Here is a 20269-nt window from a genome sequence, read left to right on the forward strand (position 1 = left end):
TTCCATAAAAGTTTTGAATCCACTCGTATTTAGAGACTATTCAACGAAGAATGTTAAACACATTTGAATCAAACTTTTATAAAGCTAGAAATAACAGTATCGGTAATGAACACCTTGACCAGGTCAACTTTCAACTTATTTATATTCCGCTTGAGATGTAAAATATTGTGTCTTTATCGGACAAAGACATCGGTATTCCGAAAACTGGAATTGTCCCTGGAGATTTGAAGGGAGAAGAGGTAGAGGAAAGAAAGAGAAAAAGATAATGAATTCTCATTTGAATGGCGAGACCACCATTCCGTACTTTAGAGAATCCGTGTGGTTTTTGTATTCAAGTATTGTGTTCGGTGGAAGGTTTAAGACTCGACGAAGAGTATCTCGAATTCGGTTGGTAGTAGCCTGATCACTTGCAATTCGATTCCATACCGAAATAATATCCTCCTAAAATATATATATATAAATTATATGATTTTTAACACAAAAAACATTTTTTCTTACAGCAAATCGAATTGAGACGACAGCTCCACATATTTCGTCGCCTACCATAAATTGTTCGCCTAACATAGCTAATATTAAGTTCTCCCAACAACGTGAGGCTAAACCTTTTCGAAGACGCACAATCCATTTACCACCACAACGATTGGCATCATCCTGTTGGGAAAAAGAGTAGGTTAATAAACACTTCACCATCCTTATTATTATTTAATAATACAACCTCCCACATTGGTTTGATTCCATCTTTAAATAAATGAAAGTCACTGTGACCAGAGAGTTCACAAGGCCTGACCAGATGGCAATAGTATGACCAAAACTGTTCTACAGAAGCAAAACGTCCAACCATTCTTAGATTCTGATCAAAGCTTTGGGGTGCTGCATGTTTTCCAGGAGCTCTCCGACTAAACCACAAACAGTATGTGTATCTAAAAACAAATGGTATTTCTATAATTAACATGTACTAATAAAAGTAATATAATTTTCATGTGTACTGGAGTGGATGTTCTTCTCGAGGAACTTGAATAGGTTGCTGAAAAAAATTAGCCTTTAAATTAGTAAAGAAACAATGGGTAAGTGAGCACATAAATTTGTCTATCGCAATTATCACATCATTAAAAAAGAGTTAATAGATATTACAATAATTTTTTTTGTCTTATGCAGTTAATATCTCACCAAAATTAAATCCTTTTTCTTTCTTTCTTCGCTGAATGAAGTTTCGTCGTCATCACTGTCTTCGCTGTTGTTCAACCTGTCGAAAAGCAACAAAGTAAACGCAAGTTCTATTAAACCATGTATAAAATTTGAAAACTTACGCATCAAATTTATTGTTATTAAGGGCCATTTGTAAATAGTTTACGAAATCGGAGTGTTATAGTCAAATTGTTCACTTAATTTATACACCAATTTGCAGCATGTAGTAGAAAGACTAAAGAAAGAGACAAGCAGTATGTCCAGAAATGTTGTACAAAATTTAGATGGTGAAAACACTAAACAGTACCCACACTATAGAGTAGCGAAAAATTGCCACCAGTTGCCACCAGGTGACCTTCAAGAGGTTTTGGCGCCACACACTAGAGTACCCTTCCCAAAGCCAAAGCGCCACGGGAGAAAGATGTTATAGTTATTGTAACTTCTAATGTAATGGTAATAAAGAGATAATTTGAACCATTGGATTTTAAAAACAAGTAAAATATTGGAAATACATGTCATAGCAGAAAAAGTGACTTCGTGATTAATTTTTTTCCAAAAAATAAGAATCAAAAATCAAATGGCAACGCTCAACACTTCCGCTCATTGGTTTCTTTTTTTGTAGCAGAGGTTTTTCAACACATTAGATCAAAGACAGGACTTCGAACCACGTGTGAAGCACGATGCATTCATCTGGTAAGCGCTATCACATAATATAAATTTTACAAGATAGTTATGGGGATCGATTATGTGTTTTCACACAGAAAATGTGCATTGTAGTTTGCTACAGAAATCGTATGATTCGAAATTCACATTAATGTGGTTAATTCTATGTTCCACGGATTAATGTTGGTAACACGTGTCGGTTAATGTTAGCATTTCTGTGTTTCAGAAGTCCTAGGAGAGAAACAAAGTGGAAAGAAGTCAAGAAAGTCCTTGGGAGATATTCAAGGAGATTCAGACTTTGTGTTGGAGCCATCAGAAAAACCAGTAGCAAAATTGGACTGTTCACAATGGCCACTGTTACTAAAGGTATGTTGTTAAATATTAAATTACATGTAGATGTTCTCAAAATTATTCTTTTAGTATCTTATCTATACAAGCATTATGCTTAGAATGCTAATGATTAATTTATCGAAAGTAGTGGACTGAAAAGACTGAAGACACTCAAAGATAATGAAGCATTTAAAACTAAATTCTTAAAATTTTCCTAGTTGGAAACTTGATCTTTATAGATATTAATATTTCCGTTGTTATTTATTAAGAAATGTGAACAGTCTCTAAATCATCTTTTTTTTCAGAATTTTGACAAGTTGAACACAAGGACAAATCATTATACACCTCTTCCAAGTGGTTGTTCACCATTGAAGAGGCCAATTAAAGATTATATTCATGGCGGTTTTATTAATCTTGACAAGCCATCTAACCCCAGCTCTCACGAAGTAGTTGCCTGGATTAAGAGGATTCTAAGATGTGAAAAGACGGGTCATTCAGGAACATTGGACCCTAAAGTTACAGGTATGTAGATAGCACTCGGAAAATCTCATGGACTTTACTAATTGAATATTTTACAGGGTGTTTGATTGTTTGCATTGATCGTGCTACAAGGCTGGTCAAATCTCAGCAGGGAGCTGGCAAAGAGTACGTTGCTATATTTAAGCTTCATTCTGCAGTTGAAGATAATAATCAGGTAGTTTCTTGACCCTTCTAGTTGAAAGCTTTATGCTAAAGATGCTAATGATTAATTTATCGAAAGTAGTGGACTGAAATGACTGAAGATAATTAAAGATAATGAAGCATTTAACTGAATTCTGTTAATTTTATGAGTTAGAAACTTGATAAATACTCATTTTGTATATATATTTTTTATTTATTAAGATTCCCCGAGCTCTTGAGAAGTTGACTGGAGCTTTGTTCCAGCGTCCGCCACTGATCTCGGCTGTTAAGCGACAACTTCGTGTGCGAACCATTTACGAGAGTAAATTTTACGAGTACGATGCCGAGAGACAAATGGGTATCTATTGGGTTAGCTGTGAAGCCGGAACTTACGTTCGTACCCACTGTGTCCATCTCGGTTTGGTGCTAGGCGTAGGAGCCCAGATGGCGGAACTCAGAAGAGTTCGTTCTGGTAAGCCAGGAAGTTTCTTTTTGTGTGTATAACTTAAGATGAAAGATTTTTTTTTCTTATAAGGTATCCAAAGTGAAAAAGAAGGGTTAATGACTATGCACGATGTAATCGATGCGCAGTGGTTACATGATAATCATAAGGACGAAACATATCTGCGGCGGGTTATTCGTCCATTAGAGGCATTGATGATGTCTCACAAGCGAATAATCATGAAAGACAGTGCTGTAAGTGTGTGTTAATATTTATCTATAACTTTCTTTATAATTATGTGTTAAATAAATATATATTAGGTTAATGCCGTTTGCTATGGAGCTAAAATCATGTTGCCTGGTGTATTGCGGTACGAAAATGGTATCGAACTAAATGAAGAGATTGTCATAGTAACAACCAAAGGTGAAGCAGTGGCTCTCGCTATTGCTTTGATGACGACAACAACCATGGCTTCATGTGATCATGGCATTGTTGCCAAAATTAAACGTGTTGTCATGGAGCGTGACACTTATCCCAGGAAATGGGGACTTGGACCTAAAGTAAAAATTGATATAGTTTACATTGGCGTTACTTGTATGTATATGTATGTATTTGTTTAATTTTAGGCTTCCGTCAAGAAGGGTATGGTGAAACAAGGACTCTTGGATAAGTTTGGTAAACCTAATGACAAGACACCTAAAGATTGGTTGACTTCTTATGTAGACCTAAAGTATGTAATTCAACGCAGTATTTGTATCAAATTTTTCAATAATATTACATTTTTCTGTAGCGTTAAAAAAGAAAAGGTTGAACCAACTGAAGATGCTGAGGCACGAAAAAGAAAGTTGAGTGAAACGGGCGCCGTTGCTGATCCGTTGTCAGAATCCATGACGGAAACCAAGGAGAAGAAAAAGAAGAAAAAGGACAAAGATCGGGTAAGTGTTTATACTCTTGTGAAATAATGATGTCTTGATCATTTATGCATGATTATCAGGAGCCGCAGGGTAATGAAAGCATTCTTGATGCTACCGTAGAATCGGTTCCTGAAACCAAAGAGAAGAAAAAGAAGAAGAAAGATAAAACAGCTGAAAATGAAGACCTTTCAATTGCAATGGACACATCAACAAACAAGGTAAATTAAACTTGTCAATTAATTTTTTTTTAAACAAAGGTTTCGTGATTATTTTATAATGAAAGTAGTGAACGGAATATTTCTGACGAAAATTACTTATATGAAAACATACTGCAAATATTATTCGCCGAGTAATTTGGTATTCATTAATAATGTAAACATATTTCTATTTAGGAGGAGTCTGCCAAGAAAAAAAAGAAAAAGAAAGATGTCGATCGGGAAGATGATTAATTATAATTGAAATAATTTGTAATATTATGTTTGCAAGAAAATTCGAAAATACAATTCATTTCATTTTTATGCTGTGTATTAATTTATCAGAAAGTTTTAAGATGTGACAACTTCATTTGCTCCTTCAAAATTTAACCCTTCAACATCAACTTCATTTTCAGAGGCATTTAACATGTTCAATGTCACTTCAGCTGTCGACTTGTTATTAATCATTTGGGGCTGTTGTTGAACAACTACAACTGCTTGCTGAGGACTTGAATTAATATTCTGGAGTGGACTTGGTTGAACAACTGGTTGGCTGATGACTTTAGACAAAGGAATACCTGCTGCCTCAAAAGTTTTTTTCTTCAAACTACCATGAATTTGTGTCCTAATAGAAGCAAATAAAATTTGAAATTTGAACACTGACATGTGCTTTTTGCAATCAACTTACACCGTCTTGTCTTTAATATGTTCAGAAATCTTTTCAAGATCTTCTCCAAAGCGCTTAATGGAACTTCTCAACATTTCAATTTCATCTTCACTCCATTTTGACCTGTATAAGAAAAAATTAAAAATACAACAGTGTTACAAAAGTAAATTACTTAAAATTATTTACCCAGCATTGGCATTTTCTGAGGAATGTAGCTGCATGGTCAATTTCCCCAACGTACTGAAAGCTAAGAAAAATGATGGCTGGAATCACTCATTCAACAATTACCTACATACACCATGTGTATTTTACCTAATCCTGCAGCTCCAAATATATCGGCAACCTTATTAGCAGAGTTCATTCTTGTGCACTTTTACAAACAACTAACCCAGAAATTCACCACAAAGTTAATTATTTGGTAAAAAAAAACATAATTTGAAGGATGCACAATACTGAAAGTCTGACAAAAATAAAGCGGGAAGAGTACCCCGTCCCGTAGCACTTAAGCTAAATGATATGTATCGATCAATACATATATCGATAATTTATTTTTGACGCATAATATTTTTAGTTTAATTCAACACACAAGCCATCGGAATATTTTAAAAATTTTACTGTAGCACGCATTTAATATTTATAAAATCATTTATGAATCCATGATTGATCATTTGTGTGAAAGTGTGAAACTGTGAACAAGTTGAGAACAAAGAAAACGAGACGGAACACTCATTGATAAGAAGTGCGCTTTTTGGATTTGTCATTTCGAACATTTAGTACTGATACTTACGTCCAGAGGCGTTGAGGACAAGTTTCTAGTCTAACCTTATCTGTGGACCAACTTGTAAAAATTAAATAAAAATAATTGTTCTCAATTCTCATAACGGTTGTCAATTTGTCATGCGTCATATGTTGTCTTGTTTTATGTTAACTAGAAAACGCGAAAATATTTTAACTAAAAATTTACATGTTTATTTGAAAAATATTTGAAATTTCGGAATTTCATAAAGAAAAAAAAAACTGTTTCAGAAAACCCCGCATGAGAGCGCTCCGGTCAATTGTTGTAACGCTTGGATGTTAGAGTACCTACACTGTACGAACAAAAGTTCCTGTTGAGACTTTGACTCTCTGTGAATTTTACATAGTTTGTTTAGTTTTCTCTTAAGGCTTTCTAATGAGCATGGCTGATATAAGTAAAGAAGACTTAAGAAAAGAAATTGATGGTAACTATCCTTTTTTTCATATTATTTATCAAAAGACCTCAAATCTTTGAAAGCCGGCACGCTGGTGACTTAGCATCAGCGTCATCGCTATTTATTGAATGTTTTGTATTCTTGTTTTATCATGTCATGTGTTTTATAGGCATCCTTGAAGGGGCTGATTTAGACACACTGTCTTCTAAAAAAGTTCGGCAACAGTTGGAGGAAAAACTAAAATTCGACCTCAGTGACAGGTATGGAGACATTAGGCATGCTTGCTTTTTCCTTATTTTATTACTCAAACATATTCATGTTAAAACTAGTATGTCTTATTAGGCACATTTATAGATGAGTAAAATATTCATTTTTTTTACCACAAATGAATTTTGTGATTTCACAGGAAAAAGGAAATTGATGAAATGGTCATGGAGGCAGTAGAAAAGAAACCCCATATAGAAGACGATACATCCCCTAAAAGTAAACGAGAAGATGCCAAAGAGGAATCTAATAAAGAGCCTGCAGCAAAGAAGAAGAAACCTGCAAAACTGGACCAATGTAAGAAATTAATTTGTGCACATATTTTCATTTTTCTTATTTTCATGTTTTTCAAAAGCTGTGGATGAAGAGGATGAAAACTCAGAAAGTGAAGGAGATGATGATGAAGAAGAAGAGGAAGATGATGAAGATGAAGATGAGTACATACCTGATAAAGAAGAAGTTTCTCCTAAAAAAAGACCAGCAAGACAACAAGAAAGGCGCCAGCCTGCCCGGAAAGCACCATCGGAAAGCCCTGTAAGTGATGAAGAAATGTTCTTTAGAAACTGATAACCTGAAAAAAGAATATAAATTTTTCTTTTTAAATAACTGCAACTAATTTCCAATTTTGTTATGTGATATTCTAGGAAGCAAAAATAAAAGCGCGACCTGCTCGATCAATTGCTGAAGAAAAGAAATCCAAAGCCCCAATCACCAAAACCAAATCTAGTGATTCGGAGGGGAAGTCAGCGGTAAGATAATTATTTAATTGCCTGATTTATTCGATTACGTAGAAATCAAAACATAAACTTTCAATTTGATATAGGAATCTGAAGAATCTGAGGAAGAATCGGGATCGGACGTTGCCCCAGCACCACCCCCCAAAAAAGCACCAACACCCCGTGGAAGAAAGCCTCAATCTAAACCCGTCCCAGTGGTATTATTAGAAGAATTTTGAAAGAAGTTAATCTCTTAAATTTTTTTTCTCCATTTTTAATCCAGGACGAGGACAGCGAAGAAAGTGATACTGCTCCTAAAAAAGTAACGCCTAAGAAACGTCAACAAGAGTCTGGCAGTGAATACGAAGAGTTTGACGAAGAAAACTCCGAAAGTAGCGTAAGTTAGAGAGGAAAATCAAATATGAATTGACGAAAAATTTTAAAATTTCTTGTAAAAATATAGGATGGAGGTAGTGATGAGTCGTACAGTCCAGGAAAGAAGTCTCCTGGGAAAAAAAGAGGTCGAAGTGCTGGAAGGGGGGCTGTTGGCGGTAAGAAGAAGCGTGCTGATAGTTCGGATCCCGATGACTCCGATGAAGACTGGAAAAAAGCCTCCAAAAAGAAAAGAGGAACCCCAGCCAAGAAAGGAGAAGGTTCTACGACTGCTAAAGCAAGAACACCAAAGGGAGGAGTAAAAGCTGTTAAACTTAGTCCTGAGTTGTCAGATATTATGGGAACCGAGTCCATGCCTCGTCCGGAAGTTGTAAAAAAAATGTGGTCTATAATCAAGGAAAGAAACCTATATGTAAGTTTCATGTCAAATAATTCATTGAACCAATAACTGATAAGTTTTATTCAAAATTTTGTCTAGGATCCCAAGAACAAACAGTTTGCGGTTTGTGACGAACAATTACAGAAAGTTTTTGGTAAAGCCATTTCCGTTCTAGTTCCAAATATGTGATTTCTAACGAGTTTTTTTTTTTTTTACTATTTACAGGCGTTAAGAGATTTCGTACATTCGGCATGATGAAGTACCTCAAAGCTCATTTCATTGATTAAATTGATCGGGAAAGTAAGCTTTTAAAGATAAGGGATCAAAAGCTGGCGTGCACACTGCGGAATGAATTAAGCTATATTGATAGCAAAACAAATGCGAAATTTTTCTATTTTATTTTATTTTATTTTTCTTCCTTTTTGCGGGATATAAAAAAACTATCCTACGCGCCGTTTTGGAGTTGGCGTAGAGTCCATCCGCAAGGTGCCAGTTGTTGAATGGTATCATTGATCGCTGTACTCATTTTACTGGAAGTTCTCGGTTTAAATGTTTGCTTTGAAAAATCTGAAAAGAAGTTGTCGTACGATTCTGATGGTGCGTGATGGTAGATGCAAGTTCGTTTATCTCTTCTCTCGCTTTTAGTTTTGTGGAATAATTAAAGGAGAGATTGATTGGACAGGTTGATTGTATTTCTCTTACATGTTCTTTAACAATTTCACATCGGGGTTCGTGTTTTTCCATCCCTATGCATGTTTTCAATCCTTGACCATTTGAGAAATTCAAAAGCATAATACACATACAAACCTTAAACGTCTTGTTTGCAAATTAACAAGAAAACAAGAGTCATTCGTGAAAACCATAAATTGTGTAAGATTATTGCTATGACCAAACAGTTTGCTGCGATAACTTCCAGCTGAATTATTTAATGAAGAAAAAGGGGAAAAAAGTTCATTGCTTCGCTATTTATTAGTAATTCGATAATAATTTCCCGAAATTTTTCATTCGTATTGCATTCAATTGTGAAAATTAGCTTTTTGTATAAAAAAAAGCATTTTAAAGTTAAACACTCTAGATCATTGTAAAATGATTGTAGAAAAAAAAAAAAGTATCAGGTAAAATGAATTATAGTCGGAAGATGGCGTCCGAGTTTGTTATTGAAAAAATTGGATATGCCAGCCTGCCACCTTCCGGCTTTTGCCTAGTTGCATAGATGAGGTGCATCAGTTACTCGCCAGACTGTCTTTTGTGTGGAAGGGTGTGTCGGCTGATTATTGAGTTAACCTTTTTCATTTTTTATGATCTTAGTTGTTGTCTTTCTTTGTTTAGCATATTGTAATTCCCTTACCTATCCTATCTGCTCGACTGCTTGAAAGTTCTGGTATCATTAAAATGTCAAAAAATCCCGAAGTGGTAGAGCACAAAGAACGGAATCAAATCGTACACATTCGTGGCGATTCTGATTCCGAATTACAAGCCTTGTTTGACAGCGTACTGAAGCCTGATGCCCACAGACCATTGCAGCTGCCATTTCGGTTGCGAAATCTGCCAGATTCTTTCTTCAAACCACCTCCAACTGGATCTAAGTCTCCTTCTGTGGCATCTAATTCACACAGCAGAGAAAACAGCACAGATTCTGGGCATTTTGCTTTGAACCCTTCACCATCAGCCAATATTCACCATTCGAGAGCACACAGCTCTCCAGCCTCACTCCAACAGACTTTGGCAGCTGGTCAACAACGACCAGTACATCAGCACTTAAAGCAACAGAGTTGTGACTTAACTCTCGATCACTTCCCACTTCCTGAAGGATGGGAACAAGCCAAGACACCTCAAGGACAAGTCTACTTTTTAAAGTAATATTTTTTTTCATTTATTTACCTCTTAAGTTAGATCTAGTCCTCAGTTACAAGCTCAAAGTTTAGTGAAATAGTAAAGTTGCAAATATTTTGCGTCTGTCCCCACGAATTGAAACTGTGTCGTACATCACGATTGAATAATAGCATATATAGCCTCGATGAAAGCGACCTTGCAAAAGCACTACTCAGCCAGCGTTCATTGAGTGATGGCGTAAGTGAAGGACAGGCGCCGGGGTAGGTTAGCTAATTCTGCTTGCGATATGTGGACCCGAAAGTCATGGCGTTCTATTATTAAACGGTGGCGGATTCAGAGTGCGAGGAGAAGCAATAGGAACTACATAAAAAGTCTTGAGGGGTGGCCGATTTGAGCAAAATGCGCAGGTTGAACGGGACAGTTGAGAGCGTGAGGAGGGGTCGGAGTTTGCCGCTGTCGAGACGCAGTTTGGAGCAGCTATCTCAACTGCAAAAATAGAACCGGGCCGTGCCTTTATGGAGCAACCATCCCTCAGTAGGGTAAAGCTGCTTTCACACTTACGAGTTTTTGACATAAGAAAATTGGGTTCTGCAACCACACCTTTTTTCTTGGGAGAAAATACGACGAAATTGTGAGTCGCAGAATCCTATTTTGTTTTTACTGTCAGAAAAACCTCTTTTTTCGTGTGTAGCATGTATTTTTTTTGTAGAGAAAGATAAAAGTTTTGTTTAGCTCTGAATGAATGGTTGCTAGGTCCACTTCATCTCTGGTAACCATTTTAAGATTTAGTCTCTTGTCGACAGCGAGAAACGCTTTCTTTAGAGGTTGTTGCGTTTCAACCCCTCCTTCTCAACTTACGGCGCCTCATTCGTCTCACATCTCGAAAACTGATTGCTTATTTATTAAATTATAACTACATACAGTCATGCCCGACTACTAGAATATTTTCTCCTGCCATCTGATACGTGTGTTGGGGTTGACCAAATCGCGTATTTTTAAGGGTTCGTCGAACAACCGTTGAGATCTCATAGTTTCTCAACTGAATAACTCAAATTTACCACGATGGAATGTATACTGGCCTTAAGTAAAAAGAAAAAAGGTCTGTGGAATGCCCTCCTACCTTTTACCATTTTTTTTTTCTTCTTCTTCTTTTTTACCTGTAAAGAAAGAGACGGGGGCAAATGCCTGTGGTGTTTAGGAGAGAGAGAATGCATAGCGAAGCACGGGGGATCTCTACGTTTCCTGCTGGTGGGTTAGGTTGCTTATTGTTGAATACCTTGTTCTTTTATAGTGACCTTGGGTACGAGTCCCCCCTCCTCCCGCCATCTCTATTGAGTTCCTCAGCAAAAGAGAGGAGCCGTTTTCTCTGTCTCCGAGCTTTTATCCAACTATTTTCTTCTTCCTGGATCCATTCTTACCTGTGGCTATGGGCTGACCTTTCCATCTTCTCCTCTACTTTCTCCTCCGTATGTACGTTATCTATCCACTTGTTTGACCAATTTTTTTGTTCTTTTCTTTTTCTCCGTGAGGGTTGCTTTTCTGTCCTTTGGGTTCCATGCTAGCCTTTTGTGAAGCCCATCTTCGTTCTTTAATTCATGAGCTCGTTGATTCGATCCGAGCCAACGCGAACCGCCTATCATCCGCCTTTGGTTGGACTCGCCATTTTTGGGAAGGAGAATCTGCACACGGAGCAGGTTTCTCTCTCCCCCTCGACTCAACCTTTTATGGATGGAATTCCCACGGCTTCTCAATTCATCCTTAGAAACTCCAAATCCCTCATGAAAAAAAGTATTCTCTTCGAAAAATATCAACATTTTTAACTGGAATACGAGTTTCTTTTGTTTATTTAAGCTTTTTTAATCGTACAAATGAAGCTCGTCCAGGTAAAAAAAATATGAATCCGCATTAAAATGAATGTGTTGGTTCATTTCTGGGCGCCAGGATTTAGAACTAGTTGTCATTTTGTGCAATGCTACCGGTTTCGACAAGCGACCTTGTCCGTGCAAATTTAGGTGCGTTTGCCCATGAGAGGCGGAAACAAGCTTGAACGACGTTAGGATCGGGGACGGTCTGCCCACCTTAGTACGTTTTCCGTATTCTCCGTTTTACTCTTCTTTACTTCCCAAGGCCATGTGACCGAGTGTGTTGTTGCTTACATTATCCCCTTCCCTCCCTCCCTCTTTTATCTGATTCTATTAGCGTGAAACAAATCCAAGGTCTTTCCAACATGGTACCGAACAATTTCAGTCAGGTTTGTCCTAGACTATTGTGTCTAGTCGCGTGTGTTTAGCGTTGCCGTTTATCGTTGTCAAATAATTTGTTATTTACGTGTCAGACATTCTACCGATTTTCATCTTGCTGATGTGTTTTTTCTTTTTCTTCTTTACAGTCACCTGACTCAAACAACAACATGGGAGGATCCACGGAAAAAATTACTGCAGCAACAGATTCAGCCGTTGTCACCGGCTCCTCCACCAAACATGGTAGCTCCACCTTTACTCAGTGCCGTTACGGCGCCAGTTGCCGGTAAGTGAAACAATACAAATTCCTGGCTTTCCGGTTATGTAACTTTCATTCAATTAACAGGAAGTAATGCAGCGGCTGTCTTGGCGGCATCTCAGCAAGCTTTAACCCAAGCTTTGGGTCCTCTACCGGATGGATGGGAACAAGCTGTTACTCCGGAAGGAGAACTCTATTTCATTGATCATCACACGAGAAAGACTTCGTGGTTTGATCCTCGCCTTCGTAATAACAACTTCTTTTATTATTTTGTATTTATTTTTTTTCCCCACTTGCTCGCCACGCTAATGTCTCGTTTCTGTTTGTTCCATCATCAGCTATTCACATGCAGAAACCACCCATGGTACACGCCGCTGGAACACAGAGCGCCGCCGCCTTACAGCAACAACAACAGATTACTCAGCAGCCAGCTGCTTCAGGTGAGGCTTATTTGATGAAAACAAATCTCAGAAGTGCTGACGGTAAACATTCAATTTGATGTTTTTATTTTTATTTAATAGGAACTTCACAGCAAACTTTGACGCCTGCCCAGGCTGCCCAGCAACAGTTGCGATTGCAAAGACTTCAGCAAGAGCAGGATCGTTTAAGACAGAGACAACAGGAAATTATAGCCATGGTATTTTAGTTCATGTGAAGGTGTTGTGTGATCTTTGTTTTCCATTGATGAATTCATTGCAGATGGAACGAGAAACTCGCGTCCGTCAGCAAGAAAACAGCACCGGTTCCCAACAGCAACCGGAGTTCGCCATGAGACGGAATCCTCTTCATACGCAATCGAGTAGCAACAGTGCAGCGGCCAACGAGCTTAGCTCCAACACGGTGGATCCTTTTCTTAGTGCAGCGTCGGCTGCTGCTACCGTCGCCGTTCCCCATACTTGCGTCAATGGAACAGGAAACGGAGCGGCCACAAATATCCCTCAGTCTTCGACAGCTCCACCTTCGTCATTGGCTACCGACTTTCATGCTCGTCAAGAGTCGGCCGACTCTGGTTTGGGTATGGGTGGCAGTTATAGCTTACCTCACACACCCGAGGATTTCCTCGCCTCTATGGATGACACAATGGACACTACGCTTGATTGTAATTTTGATTTTTTAAATTAGTCTTAATTTAAATTTTTTACTTTTTCTTTTAGTTTAATTTTTCCTATATTATTCATTGTTTCACATCGTTGAGTTCACATTTTTAGTAACGGATTGTTTACGTTGTTTAGGTCCTGCTTCTGTTGGCACTGTCGATATGAACGACATGAACGACATGAATGGAGGATTAGAGGCTGGCGATCTACCTGCTCATATGGACACTACTGACGATCTCGTACCTACTTTGGATGTAAGAACATACATTTCACAATGTCATTTCGATTTAAAACAACAATTATTTTTGAACAGTTGGGAGAAGAGTTATCGACGGACATCCTGAATGACGTTCTTTTGAATTCAAACAAAGTCGACAACGTCCTTACTTGGCTCTGAAACAGCTCGTCTTGGTTGAATCCCAAATTTATAAATATCTTCTATGGAATGCCAATATCGTCGATGGTTTTCTTCAACACGTCTTGAAGTTTACGCATCTATTGGTTTGACATTGGGCGTGATCAACTAACTTTTACATTTTGGCCTTAACCTTTAGTATGGGATTCATCTTAACGAATATTCAGAAATTGGCAATTATTTTGAATATGTAGAGCTAACGACTAGCGGTAGAGTTAATCAAAAACAATTCGGTTCTGAAAGTGCAAACGTTTTAGAGGAAGATTAGCTCACAATGCGTATTATGCATTGTCGTACTAGCTTATCATTTACGTATTAAGAGTTATTGTTGGGAAACGGAAGGAGGAGCTAACAAGATTTTCGATATTTGTTTCGTTTGATTCCGAAACCATCACTTTTTAAAACATATATGCAACTATGACTGTAGGTTCTTGTTCTAGGGAAGATGGTTCTAGGTGTAAAAAAAAAAGATGAGATCCCGGTCCGGTCGCGCGCCCGTTCCAGTATCGTCGTCTTGAGAGAAACTGACGTGCCTATAAAACGTGTGAAGCAATAAGATGCCTGGGAATTCCCTCGTGTGTCGGTCAAAATTGTGTGTTCCTTTTCAATGCCTTTGAATTACCTGTAAATGTGCTCGTCAAATGATTCTTTCTGCATACCCTGTCCAAATGTTTTTGACAAGCCACTCGCAAACCGAATACGAAGCAGGAGATATATCATTTGAAAATGTCTTGGTGACCCGTCCCCCTGTATGGCCATGATTACTAGCCTTAAAACTGGATTTTTCTTGCGCTTCTCGCTCGTTCTCCATTATTATGAAATTTTTTTTTATGCAGACAGTTAACTTTGCACCACCACTCTTGGCTTTCACGGACCTCGAGTAATTTAAACGGTCCAAATTGTGTGTAACACATATGCCTTGAAGAAATGTCTTAAATTTCAGTGCCTTCATTTATGATTTGACGTTATCTGGTAGCTCGGATTTATCGTTTTGTTTTAACAAGGTGAAGTTGAGGGGGTTACAGGAAACGTTATTAACTATGTATAACTTCATTGTATTGGTGACGGGCGAACTTTTCGATTTATTTGATACATGCTAGTTTCCCCAAGGCCTTTTAAGTGTCAATTAGAATAGTGTCGTACTAGAATTATTACAATTAGAAACTGTTAAAATGTTGCTCCGAATGGCCTTATGCGATTTATTTCTCTCTTGTCTGTTGACTTTTGTCCATGAATACATCTTTCTACAAGTGCTGGAGTCTTTAAGGTCTATGCATCAATCATTAACGCTTAAAAAATTACTCCAATAAATAATCCAGCCAGAGAACCTCCGATGAAACCAATATAAAAGGCCTCGGAACCATCCGATGTTTTCTTGCCGATGAGTTTATGGTACCAGCTGCGCGTTCCTGCAGTTCTCTTTCGGAGAACTCGGCCAGCTTTTTCTGCTTGTTCGTCCAAATAGTCGGCAGCCTATGAAATCATGAATACGACACAGCCTATCAACTTATGTGAAATATGAAAAGAATAAACAAAAAAAAAATTCTCCACTGAGGATTTATTCTTTAAAAAAATGTTTTGTCTTCGAGTGTGATGATAAAAGCAAGCAGAAAATAGCTATGTACATGGTCTCAACCCAGTAAATGAAAAAAAAAAATTCTTCAGTTGTTACTTCATATTTACATTCCTCCATTCTTCATACAGCTTAGCTTACCACAATGAAATATCTTAACTAAATTGAATGGGTGACTAAATGAATTTAAGACGCTAGGCCTATGAGGAAGCCACCAGAAAAACCACAGGAAAAGTATCCATTTTCTACAACAAAATGCTGAACCTAATTGCAATAATATAAACAAGTGTGACTTATCATGCTGTATGATTCAAGATGTAGAAGAAGGGTGCAGGCAGCAACAAATGAAAAATAATACCTTGTCAAGCATCTTGGGAATAGAAGGATCTGATCCCTGTTGTGCGAGTTTTTTTGTAGCACCCTCTAAATCCTTATTAACTTTGGACCAGTTGATGTTAATGTAACCCTTGTGGTTAGCAATCTGAAGGAGAATCAGGCTACCTCCTACAGCAGTTGCAACAGTCTTTCCTATTTTCATGGCCATGTATCCAGTGACCCTGTGATAATATTGTAAAAATATAATCTGCGTAACTCAGACAGGATCAAATACATACCATCCAGAGACACCACCAATAGCTAGTTGTTTTGAATGTGATCCTTCACTAACATACTTGCGAAGAGATTGCAACAAACTTTCTGCCTCTTTTCCCATATCTCTTACATCCAAAACTTCAAAATCTTCATTGCCACCTGAAGTTTCTTTCTTGGAGGGTTTTGCTCTTGATGTCATTCTTGAAATGTAACTGGTGTTTTGTTTTAATCCTGCCTATTTTGGGTCCATTTCAAATAAAAAATATAATTTATATTAAGTGATTAAGTAGAATTCAATATTTTGGCAAACAATTGCGATCGTATTATGAAGTATTTATTATAATTCCTAAATTTACTTACTTATGATGAATAAAATTTTTAACGTTTATTTTTTTAGTACTTTTATAAATACCTGATAAATACGATACGATATAAAGACTAAGGACGAGATTCGATACTAACTAGTAAGTAGTAACTATACGACGAGTGCCTTGGGGCATCGCCTACTCAAAGACGAATAGATTGGATTCTTTCCAAATTAGACATAGTGCCCCCTGTGGACCAGTGTGGAGAACTACGAAGAATTCAGCTACGTCAAGTATGGGGTGTAGTGATTTTTTATTCATAAAATAAATCCAAATAGCATATGACGTTCAATATAACTCACTACGGTAATTTAATAAGGCAGTAATAACAATAATCCAGCTCAATGTCGATGTCTCACACTGCAGACTGCAGAGACTATAATAATCATCGCACATTATTAACCGGATTTTTGTCTTGCAGTTGTACTGCCTAGGTTTTGTATTTGCAACAGTCGTCTCGTCGTCACTGGATGCTTGTCTTACCGTGATGGCCAGGAGCATTTACTCCAAGTTTGCTCCAAGTCTGCTACGGTGATTTTTTAGAAATGAACCCATTTCATATAAAATCACCGCGGAAGATTCCTCAGACTTTAGACTGTTAGTATAAAATCAGCTCTAAAATTAGTTTATATTGTATTTCGAATCCGAAAAAATTAAATTAAGCGAAATATTACAAAATCAAAAATTTTAAAGGACGTGCGTGGTAAGATTATTTTATTTAAAAATATAGGACTCAGAAAAATAAATTTTTAATCCGAATCTCGACAGCACGACAGCACGTCGTTATTTGGAACGTGCTAAAAAGAGCAACCGGATCTTGTTAAAATCAGTTCACGTTGACTCCTTAGTCAAATCGAGCATTATAGAATTATTGAACTGCTGTTTTTTTTTTTTTTTTTTTTAATTTCGTGTTTGTTGAATGACACAGTAGCGGCTGACGAAATATATGCGTTGCTGGCCAGAACGTCGAACCGAAAACCGAATTCCGTGAGTATCCGCAGTTGTTGCGAGAAGCAATCAGCATTGCAAGAAGGTTGCAGGTAAATTTTGTCATCAGCTGCATTGATTTTTAACTTGCGATGAATTCATTTAAACGTTCGTCATTTTTTTCCATTCAGGACCAAATCATTGAATTCTCGTAGCTGTGTAATACCTACAGACAAAGAAATCCTCTGTCTCAACTACCAGTCTATGCAAAAAATTAGTAAGTGAAAATGTCTAAAGAAGATATTAATGTTTCTATCTGTGGGGGCAATACTATCATGGGCGAATGGGAAGAATGTAGTAGGGAAAACAAAACAAACGAGGAGAGGGGGCGAGGACGAGGACGAGGCAGGAGCGGGACAGAAGGGGGCGACGAAGCAAAAAGGCGGTCAGAACGGAGGGTAGAGCACGAATAAGAGGGGAGAATAGATGCTTTTGAAAATTTAAAAAGGGTGCCTGTTTTCACGGGAGACGGTACGGACGATGTAGAGGAGTGGTTGTGGAAAGTTGGTCTGATTTTCGAGAGATTTTTTGATGGGCAGGAGGAACTGTTGGAAACAATTCACTACAGATTGGCGGGGAAGGCGGCGCAGTTTTTTTAGAGTGGAAGGGGAGAACGTGGAGGATTTTGAAGGTTTCAAAGAAATGTTCCTCCAAAGATTCCAGGGGGAGAATGAAGGAGTGTTAGAGAGCAAGTTCCAGCAATGTCAGCAGGCACCAGGGGAACTAGTTGTGGACTACGCACAAATATTAAAAGTTTTCGCAATGAGATTGTACGGAGACTACATGCAGGTGAAACCGGTGCAGATGACAGTGTTGAGGCAATTTTAAGTGGATTGAACGGGGAAATCCAACGCTGGGTGTGCAGCAAGAATCCGGGGAATTTCGACGAAGCATTTGCGGAGGCCAGAAGGGAAGAGGAAAATGTATTGATGAGTAGACGACAAGGGAAGAACTTGGAGGGAGGAGATAACGAAAAAATACCAAAGCATATAGAAGAAGCGATCGCAAGACTAGAACTGTTGACGAGGAGAGAGAGAGAGTATACAGGAGAAGAGGAAGGAGACAGTCTACTAGCAGCATACGCAGAGAAACCTAGGTAAAAAAAAAATTATGCAACACAAGGTGAGAACTGGAAATGTTTCGGATGCGTGGAGCTAGGCCACAGAGCGCGGGAATGCCCGAATACAAGAAAACTGAAATGTAAGGCATGCGGGGATAGTCGAAATACAGAGGAGTCTTGTTTTGTTAAGAAGTTTGGGAGAACAACTCCGAAGCCGGAGGTGAAGTGCGGATGGGAAAAATGCGGAAGAATGGGACACTCGGAAGACGATTGTTATTTAAGAAAGATACAAGCGGAAAGGGAGGAAAAAAAACGCCGAGCACCCATAGACAGAGGCCTACGGGAAAGTGGGAAGATAGGTAACAGCCCTCTCCAGATCAATAGCATACCAAATAACGCAATATGTAGGAAATTACCAATTGTAAGAATATTTTTCAAGAATAATATGTGGAGGCATTAGTAGACTCGGGTTCGGAAGCCACTTTAATGTCAGATAGGTTGTGGATGAGAGAACGAGAGAAGAAGTTAGAAGGGAGCCTGTCATTAGTAGGAGTAGACAGTAGCGAGCTGGAAGTACTAGGACGAAGCGAAGAAGACATCCAATTAGGGAAAACTCAAGTAATTAGACACCAATATTACGTAGTGAAAAGCATGCCATATGACATCATATTATGGACAGATTTTCTCGAGAAAAATAAGGCGATCGTTGACCTCGGTCAACGGGAAGTTACGATTAACGGGGAAATGGTAGGGTATAGTAGGGGGCAGTATATCATGCTAATAGCAGGGAGAGAAGAGCAGTCACCTCAAGGAGGTGACGTTCGACTAGCGTGCAATACGACGATTCCCCCACAAAGCAGAAAGATAGTATTCGCGTGGACGGACGAGATATTCGAGGCAGGAAAGGAAACAGTAATAGAGAACTTAGAGCAAGATGAAGAGTGGTGTTACGTGGAACCGGCGCTGTTGAACAAGAGAATAAATCGGCGGAAATTCCCAGTAATCATGGTGAACGACACAGACCAACCGTGTAAGTTGGTAGCAAATATCAGAATAGGGAGATTGGGGGCAGTAGAGGAAATCAAATCAAGGAGCACGAGGGAGACGTGCGCAATGATAAAAAATTTAAGGGTGAAGGAGAATGCGGAAAAGAATCAAGAGCAGGCTACAGCAGTAATGCTATGTAACCTAGAGGAAATAAAGGATCTAGGGAAAAAGAAAACGGTGTCTGAACTTGTGAGTAATTTGATACGATCTTCTCAAAAGGAGACAACGATCTAGGGCGAACTTGACTCGTATCACAAGAGATCAATACCGAAAGGGCAAACCCAGTGTATAAACGGACATATCGAGTTCCATACGCGAGCCAGGGAGAGTTGGACAGACAGCTGGACGTCATGATAGAGCAAGGCATTATAAAGGAAGCTAATTCACCTTGGGCGGCGCCGTTGCTCCTAATAGACAAGAAAGATGGGACAAAAAGATTGGTGATAGACTCCAGGAGGTTGAACAAAGTGACTAGGAAAGATAGATACCCGATACCGAACATCTCCGAGACACTCGATGCATTATGGAAAGAAAATTCTTCACATTATTGGATCTAAAAGCAGGATATTGGCAGGTGGAGGTAAAAAAAAAAGACAGGGACAAGACAGCGTTCTTAACATCGAGAGGACAATTTCAGTTTAAAGTCCTTCCATTTGGGTTATGCATTCGCCATCCACGTTCCAACGAATAATGGATCAAACACTGAGAAGACTGCTACAAAAGAACTGCCTGGTATATCTAGATGACATAATTATTTATAGCGAGACGTTCGAGGACCATCTGATTCATCTGAGACAGGTTTTCG

The 20269-nt window shown here is 38.4% G+C and overlaps 6 protein-coding genes across 12 annotated transcripts; 3 read left to right on the forward strand and 3 right to left on the reverse strand.

Annotated features, from left to right (window-relative positions):
- Nucleotides 1-123: 123 nt before the first annotated feature.
- On the reverse strand, nucleotides 124-1519 carry LOC124349303 (eukaryotic translation initiation factor 4E type 2-like). Of its 2 annotated transcripts, none has more exons than XM_046799785.1 (7): nucleotides 1308-1519; nucleotides 1168-1243; nucleotides 987-1039; nucleotides 716-920; nucleotides 499-651; nucleotides 305-441; nucleotides 124-216 (listed from the first exon to the last, which is right to left on the reverse strand). In XM_046799785.1, exons 1-7 carry the CDS (start codon nucleotides 1334-1336, stop codon nucleotides 174-176), a joined length of 696 nt encoding a protein of 231 aa, XP_046655741.1. In that variant the 5' UTR covers nucleotides 1337-1519; the 3' UTR covers nucleotides 124-173. The 2 variants fall into 2 exon arrangements, with proteins under 2 accessions (XP_046655741.1, XP_046655742.1); XM_046799786.1 differs by having other exon boundaries at nucleotides 987-1024; nucleotides 1308-1517.
- A 270-nt stretch (nucleotides 1520-1789) lies between these two features.
- LOC124349285 (H/ACA ribonucleoprotein complex subunit 4-like) lies at nucleotides 1790-4712 on the forward strand. 2 transcript variants are annotated; one of them, XM_046799762.1, is made up of 11 exons: nucleotides 1790-1878; nucleotides 2075-2214; nucleotides 2484-2700; nucleotides 2757-2872; nucleotides 3061-3310; nucleotides 3374-3534; nucleotides 3601-3840; nucleotides 3907-4010; nucleotides 4071-4215; nucleotides 4275-4412; nucleotides 4587-4712. In XM_046799762.1, exons 1-11 carry the CDS (start codon nucleotides 1866-1868, stop codon nucleotides 4641-4643), a joined length of 1581 nt encoding a protein of 526 aa, XP_046655718.1. In that variant the 5' UTR covers nucleotides 1790-1865; the 3' UTR covers nucleotides 4644-4712. The 2 variants fall into 2 exon arrangements, with proteins under 2 accessions (XP_046655718.1, XP_046655720.1); XM_046799764.1 differs by having other exon boundaries at nucleotides 1798-1878; nucleotides 2078-2214.
- LOC124349309 (chromatin complexes subunit BAP18-like) lies at nucleotides 4702-5564 on the reverse strand. The gene is made up of 4 exons (XM_046799795.1): nucleotides 5368-5564; nucleotides 5242-5302; nucleotides 5077-5178; nucleotides 4702-5013 (listed from the first exon to the last, which is right to left on the reverse strand). The coding sequence occupies exons 1-4, from the start codon at nucleotides 5414-5416 to the stop codon at nucleotides 4740-4742; spliced, it is 486 nt and encodes a 161-aa protein (XP_046655751.1). The 5' UTR covers nucleotides 5417-5564; the 3' UTR covers nucleotides 4702-4739.
- Nucleotides 5565-6103: 539 nt separating this feature from the next.
- LOC124349293 (nucleolar protein dao-5-like) lies at nucleotides 6104-8429 on the forward strand. Its single transcript, XM_046799772.1, has 10 exons — nucleotides 6104-6275; nucleotides 6415-6505; nucleotides 6652-6806; nucleotides 6865-7043; nucleotides 7154-7258; nucleotides 7333-7443; nucleotides 7509-7622; nucleotides 7689-8030; nucleotides 8097-8151; nucleotides 8223-8429. The coding sequence occupies exons 1-10, from the start codon at nucleotides 6227-6229 to the stop codon at nucleotides 8282-8284; spliced, it is 1263 nt and encodes a 420-aa protein (XP_046655728.1). The 5' UTR covers nucleotides 6104-6226; the 3' UTR covers nucleotides 8285-8429.
- Nucleotides 8430-9211: 782 nt separating this feature from the next.
- On the forward strand, nucleotides 9212-15094 carry LOC124349286 (transcriptional coactivator YAP1-A-like). Of its 3 annotated transcripts, none has more exons than XM_046799766.1 (8): nucleotides 9212-9853; nucleotides 12220-12356; nucleotides 12417-12575; nucleotides 12668-12769; nucleotides 12851-12951; nucleotides 13029-13428; nucleotides 13562-13680; nucleotides 13740-15094. In XM_046799766.1, exons 1-8 carry the CDS (start codon nucleotides 9390-9392, stop codon nucleotides 13821-13823), a joined length of 1566 nt encoding a protein of 521 aa, XP_046655722.1. In that variant the 5' UTR covers nucleotides 9212-9389; the 3' UTR covers nucleotides 13824-15094. The 3 variants fall into 3 exon arrangements, with proteins under 3 accessions (XP_046655722.1, XP_046655721.1, XP_046655723.1); XM_046799765.1 differs by having other exon boundaries at nucleotides 9213-9853; nucleotides 12851-12966; XM_046799767.1 differs by lacking the exon at nucleotides 9212-9853 and adding an exon at nucleotides 10142-10369 and having other exon boundaries at nucleotides 12851-12966.
- LOC124349307 (FUN14 domain-containing protein 1A-like) lies at nucleotides 15013-16567 on the reverse strand. Of its 3 annotated transcripts, none has more exons than XM_046799790.1 (4): nucleotides 16418-16567; nucleotides 16029-16240; nucleotides 15773-15971; nucleotides 15013-15314 (listed from the first exon to the last, which is right to left on the reverse strand). In XM_046799790.1, the coding sequence occupies exons 2-4, from the start codon at nucleotides 16202-16204 to the stop codon at nucleotides 15132-15134; spliced, it is 558 nt and encodes a 185-aa protein (XP_046655746.1). In that variant the 5' UTR covers nucleotides 16205-16240; nucleotides 16418-16567; the 3' UTR covers nucleotides 15013-15131. The 3 variants fall into 3 exon arrangements, with proteins under 3 accessions (XP_046655746.1, XP_046655747.1, XP_046655748.1); XM_046799791.1 differs by having other exon boundaries at nucleotides 16366-16522; XM_046799792.1 differs by lacking the exon at nucleotides 15013-15314 and adding an exon at nucleotides 15383-15678.
- Nucleotides 16568-20269: the final 3702 nt, after the last annotated feature.

Source organism: Daphnia pulicaria, chromosome 7 (assembly GCF_021234035.1).
Source record: "Daphnia pulicaria isolate SC F1-1A chromosome 7, SC_F0-13Bv2, whole genome shotgun sequence".
In the NCBI taxonomy this organism is placed as follows: domain Eukaryota; kingdom Metazoa; phylum Arthropoda; class Branchiopoda; order Diplostraca; family Daphniidae; genus Daphnia; species Daphnia pulicaria.